Raw genomic sequence first — 24,884 nt, 5'->3', positions numbered from 1 at the left:
ATTTTTATAAATTTTTAAAATAGTTTTTTAAACTAAAACATACTTGGCTGTTTTGCCATTATTTACTTTGCAGCTGTTATGTATGTTTGCCCTTTGTTTATGGAAACTATATTCATTCTTTTCTAATAGACCAAGAGGACACAGTATTAGGTTCCAGGAGCTGCTACTAGAAAGAAAATGTAGGACTCCCTTCTTTCACAAGTCTAGGAAGCTTGACAACACACATAAGTTGTTCCAGTACTTTACTTGATTTAATAGGCTTAATGCATGTTAAATTGACAATGTGAATGTAATGGGCTGTAAATGAACTGTTCTAAAGATCTCATTATCAGCATTGTTTGTTACAGAGATTTTACAATTATTTCAATCATAGGATGCCCCAAACACAGTCTATTTAGTGTAATTTATCCTCTAGCTTTCCCCTCAGTGTCCCATTGTTCCTCCTGTAGGGAGGCCTCATGAACTCACCCACACTAAATCACACTTGGGGATATTCTAGATGAGTACAGCAGTCTTCAGCACTAACAGATAGGAAATTGGCAATTTGCACTTTGTACGTACAATCAAAAGGATTTAGAAAGCCATTTTTAGCCTGGAACAGATTTGATATTGAAAGCAGAGATCTGATGTCATGTTTAAATAGCACAATTCTGTATGGCACAGACATCCCTGCACTCACCAAGAGTACTTTTGCATGAGCACCAGCTCACAGCAAGTCTCATTGCATGCCCCAAGTATCCCTGTCAGAGCTCTGGACCCTTGGCTGCACTGGGAGACTGATTAGGAATATTACAGAGTATGATATTACTGCCTTTGCTATGGAAGTGCTTACAGGCCAGCCAAAACCAGGGTTTGCCTGTGCTAGGTCTCCAATTATTCCCCCTAATGGTACGTTTTCATTCTGCTAGCCCCACACCCAGGAAAAATCAAACACTCTAGCTTAGAGTTGTTTTGGTGGAAGGTTGGGGCTTACCTATCCAAAAGAGGAACAAAACCCTCACAAAAAACAGTTAATGTGATGAGTTCAGGAAATACAGAAAAAGCTATAAAGTGAATTCAGTAACTATGGCATGGCAGTAATTATCTTTTTTTCTTTTTTTCTTTTTTTTTGATTCAACACATGCAGTCTGTAAGAGATTGACCCAATTCCAGCATGAATGGGTTTTCTCTACCATATAACTGCATTAGTGAACAGAAATACTAAATATGCATTACCATTATTCATGACAAACCATTTGCTAAATTAACTGAAATGACTGTATTCACATTCTCAGGAGTTGCTGATTGTATACAGTCCTGAACTGAATGGACATGTTTTATAATTTGCTTTTGAAGCAACACAGCATGGTGAAAGCTGATGAAATTCCTGCATGCAAGCACAGTGGAAGCCATTACCTAAAGAAGCAGCTGCTTCCCTTCTGCTGTGCTAGAAATATATCATATTTATTGGAATTTATAAAATAATCATGCCAGAGATTCATCCTTATCTGGTGATGTGAATATTTGGTGATATGAAAAGAATCCCTTGGCTTTTAGAAGAGGGTGGTCCAGTATATGGGCAACATTAGCCATGGATAAAGCTTTGCTGTGACAGAACAAAATTAAAGTGAACATACATGGAATATAAATGAAAGTGGCAAAAGTGTGTGGGGAGGAAATGCAGTCCATAACACAGCATCAGGTAAAAAGACTGCCTATTTCTGTTATAAACTTTACGCTTCCTATAAGTGTGGCTAAAAGAGAGAAGGGTATGGATATTTTCAAAATAATTCTCAGATTCTGACTTGGAAAAAACCCTGAGATGTTAAGAAAGAGTTGAAAGCTGGAACATCAAAGGCCAGGTTCTGTCCTCTACAGCCAAATTAGCTTTGTGAGGTGACTCTGGTTTCTGGTGACCTAGACTGCCTGCAGAATTCCTGATTCAGAGAGCAATGTAAAAGCAGAGGAGCACTTTATGAGGCTACAGGTTTCTTTAGCATCAGGGATACTAATGAGAAGAGTCTTCACATTTATAGCTGAAATGTTGAGAAAGCTTTTAAAATAATTAGGAAAATCAGTTGATTAGACAGTCAAATAAAAAAAAGATAAATTAGTACTTTTCTTCTCAATTTTTGTTGTTGGGTCCCTTTTTCCCATGCTCCTTGCCTTTCTTTCTCATGCTGACCATCCACAGTACATTGATCTCTTACAATCATTGCTTTTGAAAATTCAGAACATATTTATTTTAAGTATTTCCAAAGGAAATACAAATGTGGGATCTCTGTCTTCCCTTATTTCTAGCAGGTTCAATCCCTTACCCAGTCTGAGGTACTAAAGGACTTGATCTATTTACAGATGGATAAAATTTTTAAGTCAAATGATGGCTTCCCCATATATAAGATATTCAACTAAAGCATCATACCTACATGTCTGAGTGACTAGGTAGCTTTTGTTTAAATCCATGTTTCTCTTCTAAAGAAGTTACCATGACATTGTGCTAGTTGGAATCTATGGTTCTCCAACTCAAGACTGTAGGGGGAACACCCTCTGCTAGAGCTGTTACTACTACAGGCATTCCTGATGCATTTTGTGGTGTTATATGATTTAAGCAGGTAACATGTACTCCTCATAACAGATGTGGTTTGAAATAACCACATTTAAATATACACATGGGTGTATAATCTGACTTGCTAGCAAGAGGTATTAAACAGGATTTACTTGTTTATTTAATGAAGCTGAAGCATCGATTTCATCGTGTGGTTTTTTTTTTTTTTTCCCTCAGGCAAACATCTCCCCCCTACTCTGCCTCCTGCACTGAGGTAAAATTTACCTTTTATGCAGAATGGCCCATCGTAGGCAGTTTTGGAGCAGTCACAGGAGTAGCCGTTGTATTTCTCCACGCACTTCCCGCCGTTGGCGCAGTACATCCCGTAGCTCGTGCAGTGGCCAGAGCAGCCAGGCTTCACCCCAGGTGTAACTTTTGCTCTCTCCTCCAGGTCCAGCGTCACCCCGTTCATCCTCAGGGAGCGAATGCAGCCTAGGAAGCCTCGCTGACCTCCTGCTGCACCTGAGAGGGATTGTTGAACCGTGAGACAACACTGAATGGATTTTATTGCTGATGCTTCACATTAAACATACTATAATTAAACATACTAAGCCTTGTAACTTCATTATGAGGAGTTGCCTTGTCCTAATGACAATAAATCAGTGAAACCTAGCCTTTTGATATCATACCATTAGCAAGCATAAATAGTAATTTATCAGTGCTTGCTTTATACTGATCAGACATTTGAGATTCTTACCCTACACAGTAAGATTTCCTTTAATTTCAACTTCAATGTTTTTAGAGATAACAGTGGAAGAAATGAGCTTGGTTCAACTGCTGAGGTTTAGCCTTTCTCTCCTAATGATTCATAATGGTGGGTGCTAATAATAATGCCATCATATGCTATGCAGCGTTACATTTTTCAAAGCCACAATGGGCAAAGAAAAAAGGAGTCAAATCCCCATTTTCAGTTACAATAGGAAACATTCATGTTAATTTCCAAGAAACATCATGCATACTATTTACTTATTAGAGCATAAACTGAAGGAGGGAACACTGAAAAACTACATTTGAAAACCTGGGTTGAGATGGTTTTTTATAGCAGTTAATAAGAATTTTTTCACCCCTAAAAATGTGAAAAAATATGATTCAGCTAGGAAAGCCTTATCTGAGGCTGTACTAGAAACAACAATGAAAAAAAACTGAACTAAAAAATGTGAGTAAATAACGAGTGCTGGCATCTTTTCTGCTCATCCCTCCTCTCTTTGATTACTGCAGTGCTGCAGGTGCTTGAGAGACCCTGAGGAGATCTGAATGCTCGTCACCACAGGGCACAGAGGCTGATATTTACCTGAGTGGGGAAGAGGGCTAAATACAAACCAGAGAGGACTGCTTCAAACCAAGTACTGGTAACTGGATGATTTGGAGTAGGAGCTGGCAAGGCCTGGTCTCTGCTGCGTGCGCATGGCAGAGGGTGTTCTGGTGTGTATATATGTCTCATATACACTGTAGAGATGAAAAACCTTCTTTCCCCTCTCAGTGACTGTTCTAGCCCCTAGGATGCAAAGTCATCACACCTCAGGCCACCTTGCTCACCCAAAGAATAGATATTTATTCTACAGAAAATGGGAAAGGAAGAACCAAAACTATTCTTGTTCAGCGTTACCCTCCAGGGCCCCAATATTTACGTATTCATTCTGGGCACTCCAACTCAAATCCATCCTAGGGCTGACTCCAGGTAAAGTTTAAAGCAGTTCTCTGACATATGTGGTCCAATCACCAAGTTATATGAAATAGATGTAATTCAGAAAGAAAAAATATCTGGTGCAAATGATGACATTCTTCTTTTGGCAATAAAGGTACTTAAAAACATTGCTGGTGTTACAGTCAATTCAAAACTAACAAATAAAATCATCATTATCAACAATTCTCAAAGACCTAAGCTTGGTAAAAAAAAAAAAAATAAAAAATTCAGCTCTTCCTGTTTGCAGCAAAAGGCTGGGTAATTTTTTTAAAGGTTAAGTGTTCCTCTTTTAAACAAACTTCATCTTCCAGCTTATTTTGAAACTGCCATTTACCAGGATCACAGCAGTAAAGGAGAATCTGAGCTTGTAAATAACACCTGCACATCTGGTGACACATTATACACAGTTTGTAGTGACACTGGGCTGATTACTAAGGCAATGAAGGCTTTAAATATAATTTTAACTCATTTGAGTTGTTGAATGCTGACTAACATGGAGAAAAAAGATTTTCTTTTTTTTTCTCTTTTCACTTCCTTGTTCTCTTGTAACAGATATCTAGAGAGTATGAAAGTGCTTCTTTGCTCAACATTTCATGCAGTTCTGATTCCAGCTAATGACACTTGGCATGTCAGCACTTTGCAGCCCTGCAGCTAACAGTTGGAGAAATACAAATGCTGTCGGAATAGCCTGCCCCAAAAGTAGTGGAAACCAGTAGCTGCAGAAAGCAGCTGGACTAACTTGGTTCCAGGGAATGCATTTGTGTAACACTGTGTGGTACTTTCCTACATCAAATGAGTAAATAGCCTGCAGGACGAGAGGGAGAAGACTGCAGTGAGAGCTGTGAATGCAAAAGTATGGCCAATGATCAAATATAAAGAGGCTGGAAGTGCTGCCGAGGCTAGGATGGGCACTGCAGGCACATGAGGTCCTGGCAAGAACTCTGCAGAAGTTTTTACTTCTGTAGTGGAAAAGTGTGTGTCTGGGAAGAGACTCTCAGCAAAAAAGGAGTTTGGCACTGCAGTTTGCTGGAGGCACTTTCAGCCAGGAGATGCAGGTGGAGAGAGACAAATGGACAAGTTTCTAATGCACGATATTTTTCTCTTAGTTGATCTTTGTATTTCTGTAATTATGGACATGTTTTTCTTTTATTTATTTATTTATTTATTTATTTAGTTATTTTCTGTTTTTCTTTTTCCTCCTCCCCCACTTTGCTGTCACACAAATGCTCGAGGAGCACAGCTTCCCACATTCGCCAACTGCTGCTGGCCAGACACGAGGCAGAAGAATGTTCAGCACGGTGAGAGCGAAGCCCAGCTGCCCCCTCTGCGCCTTACCAACATAGAGCTGGCTGTACAGTTCCAGCCGCGTGTGTCCTTCTGTCGGAGCTTTCCTGACCTCCAGGGGCAGCTGGTCCACCTGCAGGCTGGCCTGCTTGACGTTCCTCTCGGCGTTGACCCGGTGCCATTGGTCATCGTTGAGCGGGTTGGGAGATCTCACCACGATTTCCACCGGCCCATTTCCCACGTCGAATGAAAAGGAGACCTCGGTGGCGGCTGAAATAGCAGGCAAAAGGTGTCCACAACTTGTAATTGTAGTTATTGTAAACACATTCACTCACACTTCCCAAAGAGTAAGGAGTCAGATCGAATAGAAATGTGTGCTGCTAAGTCATCTTTCTGAATTTATAAGCATGTTCAGTTTCTTCTAACTTGAGTAGGAGTGCAACTTTTAGAAGAAAGTATCAGCAGATCCTCAACCAATTGCATTAATCTTTGAACTCTGCAGCTTTCCAGTTTATATGGGTTTTTTTTGAGGAATAAGCATTTTGATAAAAAAAATGGTGGAGAAGTCTAAATTATTTTTGATTTTGAGGGGCAATTAATTCTTGCAATGAACTAATAATGCTGTGGTTAAGATCCATGTGACATTTCAAAAGAAATGGATCTTTACAGAGTCCTACAGTGCTCTGTTTATGATTAAAACCATATCTAGAAATTTTACAAATGTCCATTAAGCCCTACTAGACATTCCTTCAGGTCATCCTTGGCAAATACATAATTTATAACTATTGTTGAATATTGAGTGTTCTTAATAATATAAAAGTTATTTTTAATAAAGTAGTATAATAATGTCTTTCCAATTGAGATTTAGATTATATATCTTTGGGCTGCAAATTCTATTCTGGTGGCAAAACATCAGATGAAAGGGTTAAAAGAGAACGGATTATCAATTACAGCATTCACAAATGAGGATACCAGGCAGAAGTAAAGACAAACAAGGGTTCAATTTAATTTGGTTTTTCTACACGCAAAATAAAAGAGCCAGAGCTCCTTTTTAATTCCCTTCAAAGATCTCGGGTGCCCAATTAGGGTCTACATGTTCCAGTACAGCTGTGGTTTCTGGTTAGGTTGAATTGATAATGCACTGTTTTAAAACTCTTGTTCAGCTAGGCTATTAAATTGGGGTAAAAACACCACTCCATGTTCATTATCGCTAACAATGTTGATAAATAGTGGGAAATATTTTTGTACATGGCCTAATAGATTTTCACAAGGTTATATCAGATTGACTTGACAGCATTTTTAAGAAAACTGAACAGATAGAAATAATTTTTTAACAGAAAATGTGTTTTCAACCCAAATTTATTTTATAATTGATATTTTTTTTTTTCAAATTGGCTACATCTAAAATAAAAAGAATTGAAAAGCTGTTGTTCTTTCTGTTCTTAGCTGAATAAAATAATTTAATTAGTTGAATGAGCTGCCTTTTATAAGTCATGGACTTAGTCTCTTTGGCCTTTTGCACTTTACAAGGCACAAAATTTGTACAAGCCAAAGCTTGCTGTTACAGAAATAAAGATGTTTAGTTTTAATGTTATTATGTTTTGTAACTTCAGTGGTTCTGCCAATAAACCCAGGCAAAGTAGGAATTACAGTAAAACCTCTCCAGTACTTAAATTGTATGTTGTGTTCAAGTCTGTTTTCAAGTGTGTGTGTTTAATTCTCCTTCAATTTTGCTTTGAAGAACCGCCTCAGATCTCTTTGCTGTCAGGCTTGAATAGCTTCCCAAAAGCTGTCTGTCAACAAGACTGTAAAATAAGAACCTCTTAGCAGACTTTTTCTCTTACTCTGAGTCAGCTGATGACATTGTCAATATTGCTACTGTGTACCTTGACTATTATCCATTCAGAATTTTTGGAAACCTCCACAAGAATGCTTCTTTGTTTGCAAACCTTTAGTCTTCTGGATAGAAGTTTTCCCAAAGTTTCTAAAGGAAAGTCAGTCTTCTTTTAAAAGGGGAAGTGAAGAAAACTGGCAAATAAAGACATTTAGTAGAAGCTCTGTGCCTGCATAGTCTATGCATGGCTTTAAACTAAAATATATATCACAGCCTAAAATATATGGAATTAAATTTGTACTTTTTGGAGAAAATTGATCCCCTTGAAATGAGTACCAATTGTATAAATTTATATTATATTTTTATATTTAATCTTATAGTTAGGGAAATAATAGCTTCCCAGCAAAATCTTCTCATCATAGGCCATTTTCAGTGCATGTACCTGCTGAGATGCTGGAAGTTAGAGGAAATAATACTGCATCTATGGACTTCCTGACCCTTCTTCAACCAATCTAAAAACATGATTCTCATACCAAAGGCTTTTTCAAGGCTTTCTTTCATACCGAAGGCGAGGAAACATATTTGCTACAGTGATGGACTGTAAAAAATCCGTGAAATATGTCAATGAAAAGAGCTTCATAGATGGGCAGAGGCTGCAAACAGGATGTCTCACATGCAAGTTATGTTACTAGATCTGACTCTTCATTCTTAGTTCCACTTTCAGTCTATGGAATAGGTACTTTCCAACCAGGGACTTCTCTAGGTAAGATGACAGGTCTTAACAGAAATGGATAATATCTGACCACAGGCACATTACTCAGAAAATGAAGACAAAAGAAATTTCACACCCCCAAAAATGAGACAGGCAACCTGGTGACAACCGACAGGCAGAAGGTGGAGGTACTGAACATTCACTTTTTGTCTCTGTTTTTACTGGCAATTGCTCTTCCCACATCTCTTGAAACCCTGAATATCAAGGCTGGGAGAATGAAGAGTTCAGGGTCGGGTTTGAGTACACTGTGCTGTCCCAGCTCCTTCTTTTTCCCCTTTGTCAGCTTTACTGCTGAGCAAGGTGTTATTCTTTGGGTCAATGATCAACTGTCCTGGCCGTGTCCTTTTCCAATGCCTTTGCTAACCTCAGTCTCAGCCGGTGACAGACAGAGAGCTTTGGCACTGTGCAAGCACTGCTCAGCAATAGGCAAAACAGTGGTGTGGTATCAGTGCTGTTCTAGGCACAAATCCAAAACACACCACCACATGGGCTGCTGAGGAGAATACTAACTCCACCTCAGCCAGAGCCAGCACAACATCCAATTTGTTCAGAAGTTCAGTGTAACTTCTTGTATAGAAGACTGGCAATTATTTAGCTTTTTTCCTTAAATATGTTAAACTTTGCAGTTTCTGTCTACACATACAGTCCTTGCATAATAAAATCTCTTTGACTCAAGTACATCTTTGACTGATGTGACAGTGGTGTTATTTTGTCAAACATTTGAATAGGGTGATTGAAAAAATATCTAACATACACGTGCATATGTGTGTATTTACTCACAATGACTGACCCAGCACAGAATTTTTTCAAAAAGGTGTAGGAAATGAGCTGCAAAAAAATGACCAGAGGTTTGTACTGGCCACTTTTTAGTGAGTTTTAGTGAGTAATGAAGTGAGTTTTCCTAATAATAATTTTATTTTCTAGTCTACCAAATACTATTAAAACCCAAGCCAATTTTTCTAAGAAATGAGAATAATGATCAGACTTTGAACAAATATCTGAAATTGCCTAATTAATAAAATTAAAAAAAATAGTTAATGTGGGTTTTAATTTATTCAGTCAGTACAAGGTTTTGTGATGAAAATTTCATAAAATTGAACAAGGGTGAATTTTTTTATGTACTCCTGCTGCATAAATTCACTCAATACACTGAGTTTTGTGGCTTAGTTTTACCCTTTCTGTGCCTTGTGCAATTACATATAATTAAATCTGAACACGTTTCTCTCATCGATTCAATTTTCTAAGGTCTCAGGATGTTGTCAGCCATCTGTTCAGAACACAGAAGAGCAACTTTGGCAAACAAAATGCCCTTCTCACTCTGTTCTGTATTGTTTTTAGCTCTATTCAGGTCTCACCATTTCCTGATCTTAAATCTATGAGGCATTTGCCCATAAAAATGGAGTACAACTAAAACACTGTGCAGAAAGATCTGGATAGGGCTGGAAGAGTGGTCTGACAAGAATCTGTGAAGTTCAGCATAGACAAGTATAAGAAGGACCACAAAGATGATCAAAGCACCTGGAAGCCTATGGAGGAAAACCTGAGAAAGCTGTGTTTGTTTAGCTTTGAGAACGAAGGCTTGGGCGAGACCTTATCACCATTATTATGGTATTTAAAGGGTGGCTACAAAGGAGACATCCTTTTTATAGGAAGTCACATGGAAAAGATGAAGGGTAATGGGTACAAGTAAGTCCTGGGGACACACAAGAGGCAAATTTTTCACAATGAGAATAACCAGCCACTGGGAAAATGTCTTCATGGAAGTGGTAGGTTCCCCTACAATGGACACTTTTAAGATTCAGCTGGACACGGTGTAGGACATTTTGTCTAGACTGTGCTTTTTTCAAGAAAGGTTGGACCACAAGATCCTTGAGGCGCCGTCTGACCTGGCATGCTATGATCCTGTGAATCTATGATTCTGTGATTGCATTGTCTGTAGGATTCCATGTTTCTTGTGTCCTTCCTTTCAAGGCTTTCTGGTAGATATGCTTTAGTTAAACCCGTGTTCTGAGGATCAGCTGCATGTGAAACAGACACTTCTGTGTCCTTTGCTATGCAGAAGGTCAGGTTAAATGAGCTGATAAACACTTCTGGCATTCGAGATCTATGACCAGCTAGGTCTCCCATTTTTTTTTGAACTCCTTGTATTTCAAGTATCTTTTTTCTCCCCTGTTTTCTAGTTTGAAGTTAGTGGATGAATTTCAGACTAGGATCTTTAGTTATAAGGAGGCTGCCAGCAAAGAAAGAATTGATAATGGATGGGTAGGTACTCACAAGATGCTAAGAAGTAGGTGGATGTTCTCAAGACTCATAAACTGGGAAAAAAAGAGGAAAGGGATAACAACCCTCTTCTCAATCCTCTCTATAATGTATGCCCATCTCTCTATTTCTCTCCTTCTCCCCCATTATCCTTTCTTCGAAACACATAGTTTCTTGATCTCCCTTGTACTTTGTTTCTCTTACCTCTCCTGATGTATTTTTACATCCTTCAAATGTGACTGACTGATGTTTTAGTTGACTTACATGAAAGGGAAGAGGATCTAACTTCATCAGAATCCTTTTGAAATCCCATTCCTAGAACATAAATGCTGTGTTATGTATAGAATCAGAGTTCACTCACCTGGCTGTAAAATAGTTTACAACAAAAAGCTATAAACTGTAAATGAATCTGCCAGACAGATATCTGTTCTGAGAAAACAACAGCTTGAAAATATTGTATCTCTGTAAGGCAACAACTGCCAAACTTCTTGGACAGTTTGTTTGTAGATACACCTCTGACAAAGGGCTCACTGTCTGAACCTGTACAAAGAATTCAGTGAAATAATTGAAAATGAAAGAAAACTTAATCAAAAGAGAGATATGAGAGATATTTCTAGAGCCAGTGGTCTATGAATCTTTATATGAAATCTCTCAAATGGTCAAGATCATCCAATGGTCAAGATCAGGTCTGATATACATAGTTATTGAAATTCTTTGCACTGCCTTTGATAGACTCTGGATAGAAAAGAAAGCATTCTAGAATTTGAAAGTAACTATCTTGTCCATCTTTCCCATTTATACTCAGATATTTGAGTTTAAAGATAGTTTCACAAAGTCATCGCTAAATTACCTTCCCTGGTGCCCTCATTTGCACAGGGCTGAGAGAGGCCATGCCAATGCTGACATGGAAACAACATTGGTAGGCTGCTCCTGGCTGCCAGAAATAGGTGGAAAGGGCTACAGATGCCACCCTGGAGTGCCATATTGGAACACAGGACCTGCTTTAAGGAGGCCACTTCTCAAAGGACACGACTTAAAATTAAAGCTACTAAAGCAACATAACAGAGAAAAATTGTTGATGCAAGTTGCTTGACTGCAATACAGGAATTATTGGGTACTGTTAATAATCAGGTAGTTGTCAAAAATCATGACTGTATTTACAATAATGGGACTAAGCATCTGGATGGCTTCATCATTTATCTAATTCCCAAATGAAAAGTCCATTTGAACTAATGAGCAGAAGCTTCATTCATTTGACCAAATGACAGTGCACATCCATGCCCAAGACTTCAGTGATCCCTGAGCTGAGTGCCAAATGAACCAACTCTGGAAGCTGCACACTGCATCAGCATGATGCTGTGCCAACAGTAATTAGTTCTAATGAGAGGCTATACTGCACTGAGGATCAATCCCAGCATAGCTGAGTGCTGATTTATGTGGACATGCTGTATCTTTCTCAGAAACAGCTCTGGTATCTAACATAAGGGCTCATTGTACAGACTAGACACATTCTATATTTGCCTGTGGGTTACAAGTAAAATAAGTAAAAATAATGGAACTTTGCATCTTTTTGAATCTTATGCAGCCATTTATGTAAGTGCCAAGAAGGAAGAAAGAATGAGTAAAGCTATTGCTTTGATTTAACATTAATAAGACCCACTTCTCATGTGTAAATCCATCCACAAGATACAGGTAGGGCTCGGCGTCTCTCTGAACCTTTAGAACAAGCTGATATTCTGTAGGAAATGAAAAATCCATCTAGGTCTGTGATTCACCAGTGTAAGCGAGTGAATTGGGGACATCAAGATTGGCCACAACCTGGGCTCAAGGGATCATGCACAGGTGGAGTTTGTAGTCCTGAGATATATGGAACAGCTGAGGAGTAAAGTTAGGGAAACTTTAGGAAAAGCAAACAGCTTCTTCCAGCTCTAGAAGTAGATATTTAATAGGACTCCCAGGGAGATTGCCCTCAGGGACAGGGGAGCAGAGCAGAGCTGGCAGATCCTCAAGGAAGTCTTCCATTGAGCACAAGAGCTGGCAATCCCCAGGAGCAAGAAATCAGGCAGAGAAAATGAGAGATGGGCATGGCTGAGTAGGAAACTGCTGGAAAGGGAAACAAGCAAATATACAGAAAGGGGAAACAAGGACAGGAAACCTGGGAAGAGTACAGAGATGAAATACAGCTGAGGAAAGCCAAGGTAAAATTGAGGCTGACAAGGGATGCAAGGAATAACAGAAGGGGCTTCCACGGGTTGTTAGCCAGAAAAGGGAGGTCAAAGAAGGTGCACCCACCCCAGATAAACAGTGGTGGGACACTGGTTACAATGGATGAGAAGAAGGCTGAGGTACTCAACACCTCTTTTGCCTCAGTCTTTGTGTCAGCCTCTCTTCCCACACCTCAAGTGGATGGACAGCAGGATGGGGACTGGGGGAGCAACGTGCTTCCCACTGCAAGTAAAGACCTGGTTCATGACCATCTAAGGAACCTGAATGTGAACTCTATGGGACCCAAGGAGATGCTTTCCTAGAGTGCTGAGAGAATTGGCTGATGATTAGGCAGGCACAATTTTCTCTTGGTGAAGCCATGCTGGCTGTCTGTAATCACCTTCCTGTCATGCACATGCCTTGACATAGCTTCCAGGAGTATCTGTTCTACGATCTTACCAGGCAGAGAGTTAAGGCTGACCAGTAGTTCCTAAGGTTCTCTTCTTTACCTTTTTCCAGTCACTGGGGACTTTGTCTGAGTATCATGATATTTAAAATATCACAGAGCATAGCTTGGCAACTACAGCAGCAAATTCTCTCAGGCCCATGGGATGCATCTTGTTAATCCCATGGCTCTATGTTTGCTCACGTTCCTCAGGTGATCTTGAAGCTGAGTTGAGTTGCAATGAGAGAAACCCTTTCCTCACAGTCCCTGCCCTTATGTTCAGGGACCTGAGATGTGTGGGAAGAGAGATTACCATATGTATTGGTAAAATACTACTTCTCTTTGAAAAAAAGTACAGTGACTGCTATTGGCATTAACATTTTGATGATATAACTGTAAAGTTAGTTTTAAATATTGGTGATTTCAGACATTCTGTAACAGAATTACTGATTTCTCTCAGTGAAATTCTTGCTGCCTGGAGGAAATATTTTTAGACAAATTTTATCTTCAGTCATAGGAAGTCTAGAAACATGTACAGAAATGAGAAGGGAAATTAGCTTATAAATGAAAGGTAAAGAAATGAAAATATTTATAGCTGAACTGCTTTAACTGTTAAAATTTTGGAAGAAATTATAACATAATATTTAGAAAAGATACAAATAGTAATCCAAGGGTGTTTTTTTTTTTTCCAAAGACTTAAGAAACTAATTTATGGTGAACAGAATTTATTAAATTCCTGTCTAATTTAATTAGGAATATATATCTCTTCAGAATGTCTGGAGCTTCTTATGATCTTTTCAGTTTGTTTTTATCTTGAAATTTCCAAAGTGTTCTGCACACCAAAAAAAATATCCAAAAAAATCAAAAAAAACATATCAGAATGAAAAATAAAGGGAAAGGTTTGTTGAATGCAGGAAAGAGCACCCTCTAAAGTGCCTATCCTCATATTTTTGATCCTCATTTTCTCCACTGTTTGGTCTGCAGCCTGAAGGAACTTGATTCAGCCTCTGCTGTGTGCAGTACCTACATCTGGCAGCTGTAAACTTGCAGTGACATTTCTTTGAGAATGGACAGGGAATCAGATCTACTGAGAGATGTTGACCTCAGATGTTGATTCAGCAAGAGCTGCTGACTGTGTTGTTATGACTGTGTTGTTATGACTGTGTTGTTACATTGTAAGACAAGGCTGCATACAAATGAATTATTTTGTTATATATTTAAAAAGAATGAACTTTAATGAATTATTCTCCTTCTTCCTTCATGATACTCTAATATCTTCTTTCTAGGAAGATTTACAGCTGGACCAGTAATTTCAACAAGTGGACAGCTAATAAGCCTAAATTCTAGTTTCAGTTTACAGAAACAAAGCATCTTTGGATTAATGGGAATTAAATATGTTAAAATAATTCTTTCATCACTTAATTTTATGACTGTTCAAACATATTTTCATGTATCTGCCTGTCTGACTGAATAACTAGCTGTTTTTTTGTTCTTTCATTGCCTGTGTTGGAATAGACTCTACTATAATAACCTTTGCCTATTGTATCCATTCTGAGCCTCGAAATTCATTATCCTCACCTGGGGTTTTAATCTTAAGTATTCAGTATATACAAGTTGACTCAAAAGTACTGCACTACACTGCACACAGGCTACCTGAATTGGCCAAAAACTCTTCAGGTGAAAGGTAGTTAAAAAAATCCCAGGGTTTTTTAACCTTCTGCAAGGTGGCTTCTCTCACCTTGCAGACAGACAGCAGTTCCCTTTCTGCTGGAAGACAAGCTCTTACACAAAAAACTTGCAATATTTTGGAAAGGCATAGCTATATTGGAGCTCAAAATGAAGGGGAATTGGAATTCAAAGCCTCAAAACCTTTTTCATCATGAGTGAACATCTGTGTAGTGACAAAGATTAGGAGGGATTTGATTTTGATAATAACTAAGTTATTTTATCTCACTTTAAATAATCTTGACTGCCAATGAACCGCTCAAACATAAATACCAGTCTTCCTACACAGTACATTAGATTGCTTTGGGGGACAAAAAAACCTGAGTTAATGGAAGTACCAAGTTTTCTCATAAAAGACCATGCAAAGGCCAAATATGCCCTGAGAAGATAATTATTTATTATCATTATTTATTCATTACTTCAGTTATGCTAATTGCACTGCAGCTGTCTTGTAGATAAGCACTTGGAAACAACTTCCATACTTTTATGGTTGTATTTTAGTTGATGCAGCAATTTTCAGCCATGGGCAGTATGAACAAAAAAATAATATTATCAGTCCTGCATAACCAAGGAACCAAAGAAAAGTCGTGTGAAATGACTTTAAAGTCAAACATTAAACAGTTAGAGCAGAACTTGAGAAAAAACCCACTTGCTTTAATTCTAAGGCAATAAATACAATTGCAGATTGATGTTACCTCCCATCCAAGCAGCTCGCTTCCAATAACTACTTAGCTGCCTGGAAAGAAGGAAGGGACAAGAACAGTGACTCATTGAAGGTCTCTTGATTCATCTCATGAGAGTTACTAATGCTTAAAAAAAATACAGCAGCAATATCTCCTGGTCTCTTTTGTGACAGATGATTCACACAAAGGGAACTGTAGTCAGTGCACTGAGTGGAAAAGGGGAGGAGATGTGTGTTCTCCTGTCTGTAGTGGCTTATAATATACTTCATTATATCCTTTTAACTGCAGCACTTTACCATGAAACTGAATTGCTCCCATACAACAGAAGGCAGCACAACAAGGGGGAAGCAGAGACATCAGAACAGAGCTCTCCCATGCAGCATGTAAAGGGTTTTGTGTAACTGATAGCTAGTTTTTTTTTGGATAAAAGACAAAATAAAAGCAGGTGGTAATGTTCATGAATCTCTGATCATGGTAAAGCATCAGAGAGGTTTTTGGAGAGGGGAGAATGGCTTATTTTACTATGAAAAATTGTTATGAATTTGGCACAGTTCTGAAACTGCTGAGCAATGTGTTTAAGTGCTTACAAACAGACACAACTATATCAATGTCCCTCTCAAATATGTCACATTGGAATGTAATAAAAATCCGTCAAAACTGTAAATTGTGCATCATACCAAAAGTGATAAGAGTCTGGTGCAGGTTTGAAAACTAGATATCCAGACTGTCACCCTTCTGTGATGTGCTTTTATGAAAGCACATTCCCTGTGTCCTTTTCTTCCTCTCCTCTGGTGCTTTCCTTATTCTGTAATTTGTTTATTAGCTGTAGGTTCTGCTGTGGAGCGTGGCTGAGACTTGTAAAGGTGTTTAGGTGCCTGGGTGGTACCTACTAAAAAACTTTTGCATCAGAGCAGGGGCTCATGATGATATGAATTTATTGATTTTTCTGCCTGGCTGTGTAAGATTTTTGTCATTTGTAGAGCTGCTTTTACAAGCAATTTTTCATGGCTATTTATTTCTCTTTGGCTGTCCAGGGTCACCATCAGGGTAAGGACTCTGTTGCACTATGGACTTTATTGCCACAATAAAAAAAGACCATCCAAAAATATGACTCAATTTTGTTTTTAGTGTGGTAACTCTGTATATGAAAGGGGTGTGTGTGAGGGGGCGGGGTGTGAGGGACCCAGCTAACTGTGTCCCAGCTAACTCAAACTTTTATCAAAAGGTTGAGTCAAAGATTTTCTGCTCTGGAAAATATACTTGTAATAATCTATAGTTGCCAAAATGCAGGGTAGATTTCCCAAGATGGAAGAAGATCTTTGGTGTTGCTTGCTTTTTATCCTGCAGCAGGAAGAGGTACCTCCTAGAAATACAAATCAGAAGTATCATGGAGTGGTACAAGAGTGGGAAACAGAACTGACCTGTTGGAGGTAAAAATATGTTCTCAGACTTCATGGTAATTAGAGGTAGAAAACTTGATGCAGTACGTGAGTGAGGGAGCTGCCTGGTTTAGCCACCTTTTGTGAACTATCTTGCTTGAGTATGCATGAGTCTCGGGAAATGTAAAGCCAGCAGGAGACCTGTTCCTGTTTCCTGCTGTAGCAGTGGAAAACATAAAAAGGTGAGTGAGAGGATTTATGTATTTCTAAAGCATTTTTTCTAAGATTTCATACTAGTAGAGAGCTGTCTGCAGTGCATAATTTGAGACAAAAAGCTCTATTTTAAAAACAAAGTCAAGACATTTAGATCAAGAGGGTATAAAAAGTCTAAATTATTCATGATAGTGTTATGGCAGCCTTGTGATAGTAACTGCCTTCATGCTCTTAAAAAATAGATTATCGTTTTATTAACTTTTAAACAAAATTTTACATGAAGTTTTCCTTTCCTTTTAAAATGTAAGAAATTACATGTGTTCAAAGTTTCTAAATGAAAAGTTGTGAGCAGAAATATTAGTTTTCCTTAGAACAACTGTATCAAGGCAAGATAGAAAAGCAGAGCCCAAATTGAACATGATTTAACAATTATTTAATTTCCGTCATGATTTAAACTGATTTTTCTAAACTAGCATTTAAACCATAATGAAATGCTGCAGTGTTAGGAAAATCTGTGACCAAAACTCTGTAAGAATGTTTAGCATCTACCTACAAACACCTAGGGAGAAAATAATTATATTTATTTGAATAAGTCTGTTGACATAATTTGAATTAATCATCTGCATAAATATATTAAGTACCATGGATACAACTGTATTAATATTACAAACACCTCCACTTTCATTACATCTAATCTTCTAGTCACAGAAAATCTTTTTCTACTTTAAAACTGAATTGCCTTGGTAAAACCACTAAAGACTGATTTAGACTCTCAATAGGCTAATAGAATAATTGCTAACACTTTATCTAAAAAGCCCAACTTACAGAAAAAAAAAAAAAGTAGTTTTCAGAGTACCAAGATTCTGTTTATCCACTTAGAAGAATGATTCTCAAAAATATCTAAATAATTTAGGCCAACAAACCCATTGAAATCATGCCACATAGCCTCAGGAAACAGTGAAGCTTGTTTTGTTTTCCTTTCCAAAGGAAATCCTTTCAGGTTTCCTCACTCATGACTTTTCAAGTTATTGCAGGACATTGGTGATTGTGATGAAAGGTAAGAGTGACAGTGACAAAAGAGCCAGGTCTTTGTGTGCATCCTCCCCAACCCCTCCTTTCTGCTCTCTCTGATGAGCAAAGAGGTTTGTCCCAGGAAGAGAACGCCAGGTGGGAATTGCAGGAGGAATTTCTGGAATTTCTCTCTGGATGCTCTCCTAGCTGATGTGTTCTGGAGATGGGGGAGCTGAGATGTTTGTGATTGGCTTTGGTACACATCAGCTGGCATAAGGGTATAAAATGATGAGAGTTTTCTGGTGACTCTTTACTTCAAAGTATAGGTAATTACAAAGAATATGTAAACTAATGCAATCACCATATCTTTAGTGATTTAGAGGCAAGATTTTACCCTGCAGTCTATCAAGGTAAGACTGCCCATAAAATCAGCAAGTGAAATAGATATCATTGCCTAATGTGAAGCAGACACAAATGATATGAAAGCATATAGTGGCCAAAGTTAACACAATGAATATCCTTCTTTGATTAAAAAAACCCCTCTGATTTTTGGAAGAATTGTTACAGATTTAGCATAATTGATTTTTTTTCCAAAAAGAGCAGAGATGGAAAACAGAATTGCAGAGATTGTTGATGAAACGTGTGAAGCATAGGTCACCAGAAAATTAGAGGACCTCTAATTTGGTTTGGGTCAAGTCATATTTGGTATTATAATAAATACCTTTGCACAAGAAGTCAGCATATCTCTATTTATTTTTTATTTTTTTTTTTTTTGCCAGTAACACAAGGTTGGAGAGGTCAGAAAATAATACACCACAAACAGTATCCTAGTGTAATCAGCCAAAAATTCCTAGGACAAATGGGCAGCACAAGAATTAATGTCATTGTAGAGGGCACTGATAAACCATTATCAGAATTATTGTGGACAGTTTGGATTACCTGAGTTTAAGAAAGCAAGACGCAATGAGTAGGGAGAACCTTATTAGCATAATCAGAGAACAGGAGAAAATATCTTATGAGAAGAGATTATGTGAGTTCATCTTGCTTAACATAGCAATTAAAAGCTGAGAGAAGATATGATTGCACCATAAGCACACAAGTGGAGAGTAAATGCTAGGAAGTGAAAGCAATTAAACCAAAGAACGATACTGAAACAAGAATGCATGGCTGTAAAGAAAAGATGCAAATCAAACTGTTAGAAATTAGAAGACTTCTAAAAAAACAAAGATGTGAGTCTGAAACAGTTGTCCAGCTGGCAAAGATTCAAACTGTTTTCAATAGAGAATTGCATAAATTTAGGGAGTTAGACACAGGTTATGCATTTTGGTTGTCTGTGACCGTGAGGATCTAAACTCAAGGACCCAGAGGGTTTGTTTCTGTCATATGCCTATAGCATCTGGCAATTTTGTGCAGCATAGTAAATATTTACTTTCTGCATAAAAATGATTAGCACACATGAAGGAGGTAACAAAGCCTCTGCAATGTCAGCACATAACAGGAAGTAAACTGGAAATAAGGACAAAGACCTGAGATGAGCTACTGAGTGGTAGTGCCAGCAATGGTTTGCCATGTGTTGCATGTTTTTAGTGCAAAGCAAAGTCAGGACTATGCTCTTTGAATGCCAGTTAGCTCCCACCTTGAACTTTGTGTGAGCTGTAACTGATTTATAAGACATTGCACATAAAATGACTTTTAAAGTGGCATTTATGGCAATGAGAAAGGCATCCAATCACCCTTGAAAGGGGAGGGGTAATGCTAAGGGGATGTGCTGCATGCTGAAGGGTCATGAATGCCATATTGACATTGAAGGACACCAAAGTAAAGCAACCTGTAACTACAGTCTGTCAAAGTCCAAGCCATTTACAGAAGAGTTACTGATGACTTCAATTTCCCCACAGCCTTGTGATGAAGATTTTCCACTGGTCAGTTTAAGGCTGTTCCCCAGCTGGGTTGTTTATTTGCTGCCTTTGGCTGGCTCCCACACGCCAGACTGGGCACCTATCCCCATCTGCTAACTTGGAACAAGGTAGAGGTAGAACTGTTCTTCTCAGATGAGTCATAAATTAGTTTGTTTGAATATCAGGCATTTCTGCATCACCTGCCTCAACTGAAACAGAATCTTGTCTTACAAAGACTGGTGGTTGCAGTTTTTCAGACCAGGTTTTCTTTTTGTTTGTTTGAAAATTTAATGCTGTCCTGAATAAGATGAGAGTTTGCAAGTACTCTTGTAAAAACATTTGGGTCATAAATTTCCCTGAAGAAATGTAATGTTTTTCCATTTAATTTAATAACTTCTTGTGGGCCTCTGGGATGTAGAGATGTTCCTCAGTGTCCTATGCATTCTTTGACATGTGGCTAATGCAACATGCTTTTCTGGAAGGGTGTTTTATAGAAAAGTGACCTTCTGTTAGAAAAACAAAATAACAATTCAATTAAAAGACACAATGAAGGTCACATCGGTTTCCCTATGAGGTGAAAAACCAAATGTTGGAAAACATAAGCTTTAACATATGGGACTTTGAGCATCATGGAAAACTCGTTGATATGGTAGAATTGTGTTTTAGGATGCCTCTGGAGAAAGACGTGATTGAGTTATTAAAATTTGCAAGAAATTATATTAATCATTCCTGTGTTAGAGCATTTAGTCAGGAGGAATGAACTCTGCCTGGGCAGAACCAAGCAGCCATGGGAATCATGGTCCCTAGTCTGCCACTGCTTCTTGTCTGGTTTTAGAGGAGTTAGTAGAGTAGAAACAGCTGAGCACCAGAAGCAGCACGGGACTTTCCATGTGCAAGTGTCAGGTGTTAGAGCACTGTGAGTATCCCCTGCTCTCAGAGCAAGTACACCCATCCTGAAGCCATGCCACTGCTCTCATTAGCAAGCTGCTCCAAATGATCCCTTTCACAGCTGCCAAGTTGAACGGATCACTCCTTGGGGAGACTTTTAGGGCACTTTTAGGGGTTATCAGCCAAGTGACATCCCTGATTACAGTGGTTATAAATGTTTCCAGATTTTTACAAAAAATAATAAGAAAGATCTTTCCTCTCTAACATGTTAATGCCAGGATCAAACACAAGCTGACCTTTATCTCTAAGCTTCTTTATTTTTTTTTTTCTGTTGCAAAGGTGACTTTCTGTTTACTTACTTCAGAATAGTAACAGTGAGACACAATTCATTAGTGTCTGTGGATTGCTGGGAGGTGCTGGGATGAGAGGAGCTACAGAAGTGAGTAGAATGTCTTCTTCATTAAAATTATATGGCAGTGTCATTCAGAGAGTTTTCTGGAAACAGTAATGGTAGATGCTTCTTACCAAATTACCACAGATATGCTCCCTTCAATTTGCTTTCAGGAATACATCTTTTCCAAAACTTGGGCTATCTCTCAAACAGAAAATTCAAATGTGATCTATTTGACAAGCATCTCAAGTATGAAATAGCTACATTTTCATAGAACTCTAAAATCTTCAGTCCATATTTCATAATCATATAGGAAAGCTCTAAAAGAGAATTCATCCTCTCTCACTCTAAAAACCAGTTTTAATTTTAAAATCATCTGGAAATTTTGACAAGAGATGGAAGCCCTGCTTTACAGAAAAATTAATACCTTATTCAACTACCACCTTTCTAAGCAATCCTAGCCATTGTCAGCTGACCAGCCAGCTATGAAAATTATGGCATTCTGTAGATTTACTGGTGTATGTAAAATTGAGGCTTCAGGCTAAAATTGAGGCTAAATCTTTGTCAACTGTTCCATGCATCGTGACAAGTACAAGCCTGCCAGAGGAGTTGCTTGATAAATGGAATAGCTAAAGTCTTCAGCCACATTCATAGCAGCATTTTATCCCTGTTTTTTTCTTGACAGCCTTCCTTATCAGCTGTTTGGAAAAGCTATTTCTGAAATCAAAGAAACATGGTCTTCCCTTCCTTCCTCTATCCCTCCCTCCTCAGAGATGGCAATCTGAGGTTTTGCTAAAGGCACATGAAGTTTCTCTTCAAGATACTGCAAATGTCACCTCTTTTTCATATGAATGCGGACAGTTAGAAAATCTGTGCAATTATTAGACCCTAAGACAATATAGGACTTTAGATTTATTAGACTCAAAGACAGCATGAAGTAAAATAATTTAATGAGTGTTCCTAGTAACAACTTTTGTGCTCAGAATAAAACATGCAAACTCCTTTCCAAAGACTTGAAGCTAAGAATTTTAATAGACTGAATGATTTTTTTTCCCTAATGCATTCACCAAGTGAAGCAAGCTGATTAAAATACTGGATACTGTAGAACCTTTTGGTTTCTGGTCTATAGGGCTAAGCTTATACATCACTAACCATGTATTACAGGTACACAGAGGTATTTTACACATAAGGGAAAAAAGAAAATGGAATTTGTACATGCAGGATTTTCACATTTTCATTTTGGAATGGTAAAAATTAAAGAAATTGAGAACAGGCTTTATAGGAAATCATCCTCCTCCAGTGAGTACCTGTATGAGAAGGCAATGAACAGACAAAAACAATCCATTGGGTGAAGGACAACAGCTTTCAGTAAATATGTACTGATGGTCATTATTGAAAAAACTTTAATACAAAATAGGTATTCTATTAGAGAATATGATGGGTAGCTAAAAAGTATCTTGCCAAAGGAAAGTTTCTTCAGAGTTTGGGGATAATTCTGTAATTACCTTACCAACCTAAATTGATGTTCCTATTAAGGAACAAATTCACATATTAATTTTACAGGATTTCTATAAAAAGGAAACAGGCTTAAGAAGCAGCAGAGCTGGCTGTAGAGCTGTGTAAGGTAGTTCTGAAATCCTGAAATTTTACTCTTAATTTAAATAAATTCCAGATAACCATAAATGCAGACTAGAACAAAACACACCTAAAATATGTAAAAAACCCACTAATTAATAAATGTGTAATTTAGGAGAGGGTGAGTTTCTCTTTATTACTGAAGTCACAAGATTGAGCACTTTTTCATTTTTGACCTGTAGAGCACTTAAGTCACAGAAAGGCCTTTTCCTGGGGCTCTGAAAATTTCAAACAATTGTTTCCAGAGAAAAAGGGTAGAGTGAATGCAATTATATCAAATGAACTGTTTGTACTTTTTAGCAAATACAGTCTGCACAGTTCTTATGCTTATTTTACATATTTTCTTAAAGATCATATTTCAACTTCTTCCATCAAGAATTTATAATCTAAAGTTTAGATGCAGGGACATAAGGCAGAGGTTAAATTTTTGCATATGCCAGGTCTCAGCAAAGCCAGTGGATCTCAAGCATAGGTTTAAAATTAAATTCCTGTTTAAAGGATACTCTGAGCACTCTGCCATTTTCTTGTACTGGTACATCTTATTCAGTGAGCTACTGCAGTATGATTATTATCTACCTTGAGCTAAACTCAAAAGAATTTTAGTTGCTTAGTTGCAAGTCACCTTTATACACTGATAATGTCACTTTTTAGGTAAGTGAACAACAGCGTGGTTGGTCTGATTGCTGTGGCTGAGAACACCTTCCATAAAGTAGAAGAGCAAGAAGCTCTGAAGATGCCCACCTCAGCTGACTCTAAGTCCTACTTAAATTCAAGGGAAATTAGATATAGCTGCCACTTCACTATAAAAATTTTTTGCCCCTTGTTAAAGCAAATAAGACTATTCCCTGAAACTCAGTAAGAGCTATTTTGGAACTATTTTGATTCACACAAGTTGCAGATTAGAGAAATTGTATTAAGCAAAGTGAACTAAATTTGTTGTAGAAAGAAAGAAAAAAAAGCTACCAAATGGAACTTGGCATTTCATTCTTACCTGGAGGGAAAAATTTAAATGCATTTTAAAGGAGCCTCTTAGTGCATTCTAAATTTCTACATTCTGATTTGTGTGTTGAAACTTTGGGAAGCATTGAAAATGGCTCTTTGCTTTTAAATTAGATCTGTGCATGTAAATCACATTGAATCTACATAAAAATATAGATTATTTAGGGTCTACAAGCCAACTGATTTTCTTTCAACATTAATGACTCACTGACTTTTGTGCATCAACATTTAGGTCTGGGTCCTTGGCATCCATGAGTTGCAATGTGCTGCTAGAGGCTGTAATGACAACCACACATAGCACAGGGGGCTTCTCCCTGCTCCTGTTTATGGCAGAGTCAGGGGAGAACAAAGGAGACATAAAACATGTTTCCCCCTAGTTCAACTGCTTCAATGCCACGAAGCAGAATTCAGGCCTGGCTGAGGATTTCAGCACATTCCTTGGAAAGTTTGCCCCTGGGCCATTAAAAATGGTTTGAATAATAAAATTGACTTGCCTCTTAGTGTCATTATACCCTCTTTTCCAGATCAGCGATTTTATTAACAGATAATGCTGATAACAGATAATGCTGATATTTTTATGAGGTTTTTTATGGCTTTTAAGTATCATATGCGAGTTTTCAGCTCTTTGGCTCCTTGCACTGCTGATTAGGATGGTGTCTCTTTTTCCCTTCTTTCCCCTGTTTCCAAAGCAACCATGAAACAAAATAGAAAAGCACACAGAGCTGAAGACATAGATTTTTAAGAAATAATTCTGACACGCAATTTTGAAAACCCTTTTCAGGTCAGTGTCATTTTTGTAATTGATGTTACCAGTTTTATTCTTCTTTGTATTTTCCCCTCAATAAACAATTCAAATATACTTCAAGCACTCCTTTCACAAAAGGCAACTTGAAAACATGTCAAGCAGCTTGATTTGTGAGTTTTTCCAGGTCTTAAAGAGCTTACACATTTTACTAAATGGTACACGTTTTTTGAAACCTACTCTTCTACATGAT

At 38.0% G+C, this 24,884-nt stretch overlaps 1 protein-coding gene across 6 annotated transcripts in view; it reads right to left on the bottom strand.

Annotated features, from left to right (window-relative positions):
• The window catches only part of CNTNAP2 (contactin associated protein 2), a 1,014,544-nt gene that overhangs the window by 81,875 nt on the left and 907,785 nt on the right, over window positions 1-24,884 (bottom strand). For all 6 annotated transcript variants that reach the window (XM_086845653.1, XM_086845662.1, XM_086845669.1 and 3 more), the window contains 2 exons: window positions 5,604-5,822; window positions 2,810-3,046 (listed from right to left, as the gene is read on the bottom strand). In XM_086845653.1, coding sequence (XP_086701779.1) covers window positions 2,810-3,046; window positions 5,604-5,822 — 456 coding nt within the window. The remainder of the gene's footprint in view (window positions 1-2,809; window positions 3,047-5,603; window positions 5,823-24,884) is intronic.

This window comes from Cyanistes caeruleus, chromosome 1 (genome assembly GCF_971803275.1).
Source record: "Cyanistes caeruleus chromosome 1, bCyaCae1.hap1.1, whole genome shotgun sequence".
Taxonomy (NCBI): domain Eukaryota; kingdom Metazoa; phylum Chordata; class Aves; order Passeriformes; family Paridae; genus Cyanistes; species Cyanistes caeruleus.
Note: the sequence above shows the minus strand (reverse complement) of the source record. Positions and strands in the feature narration are given on the sequence as shown.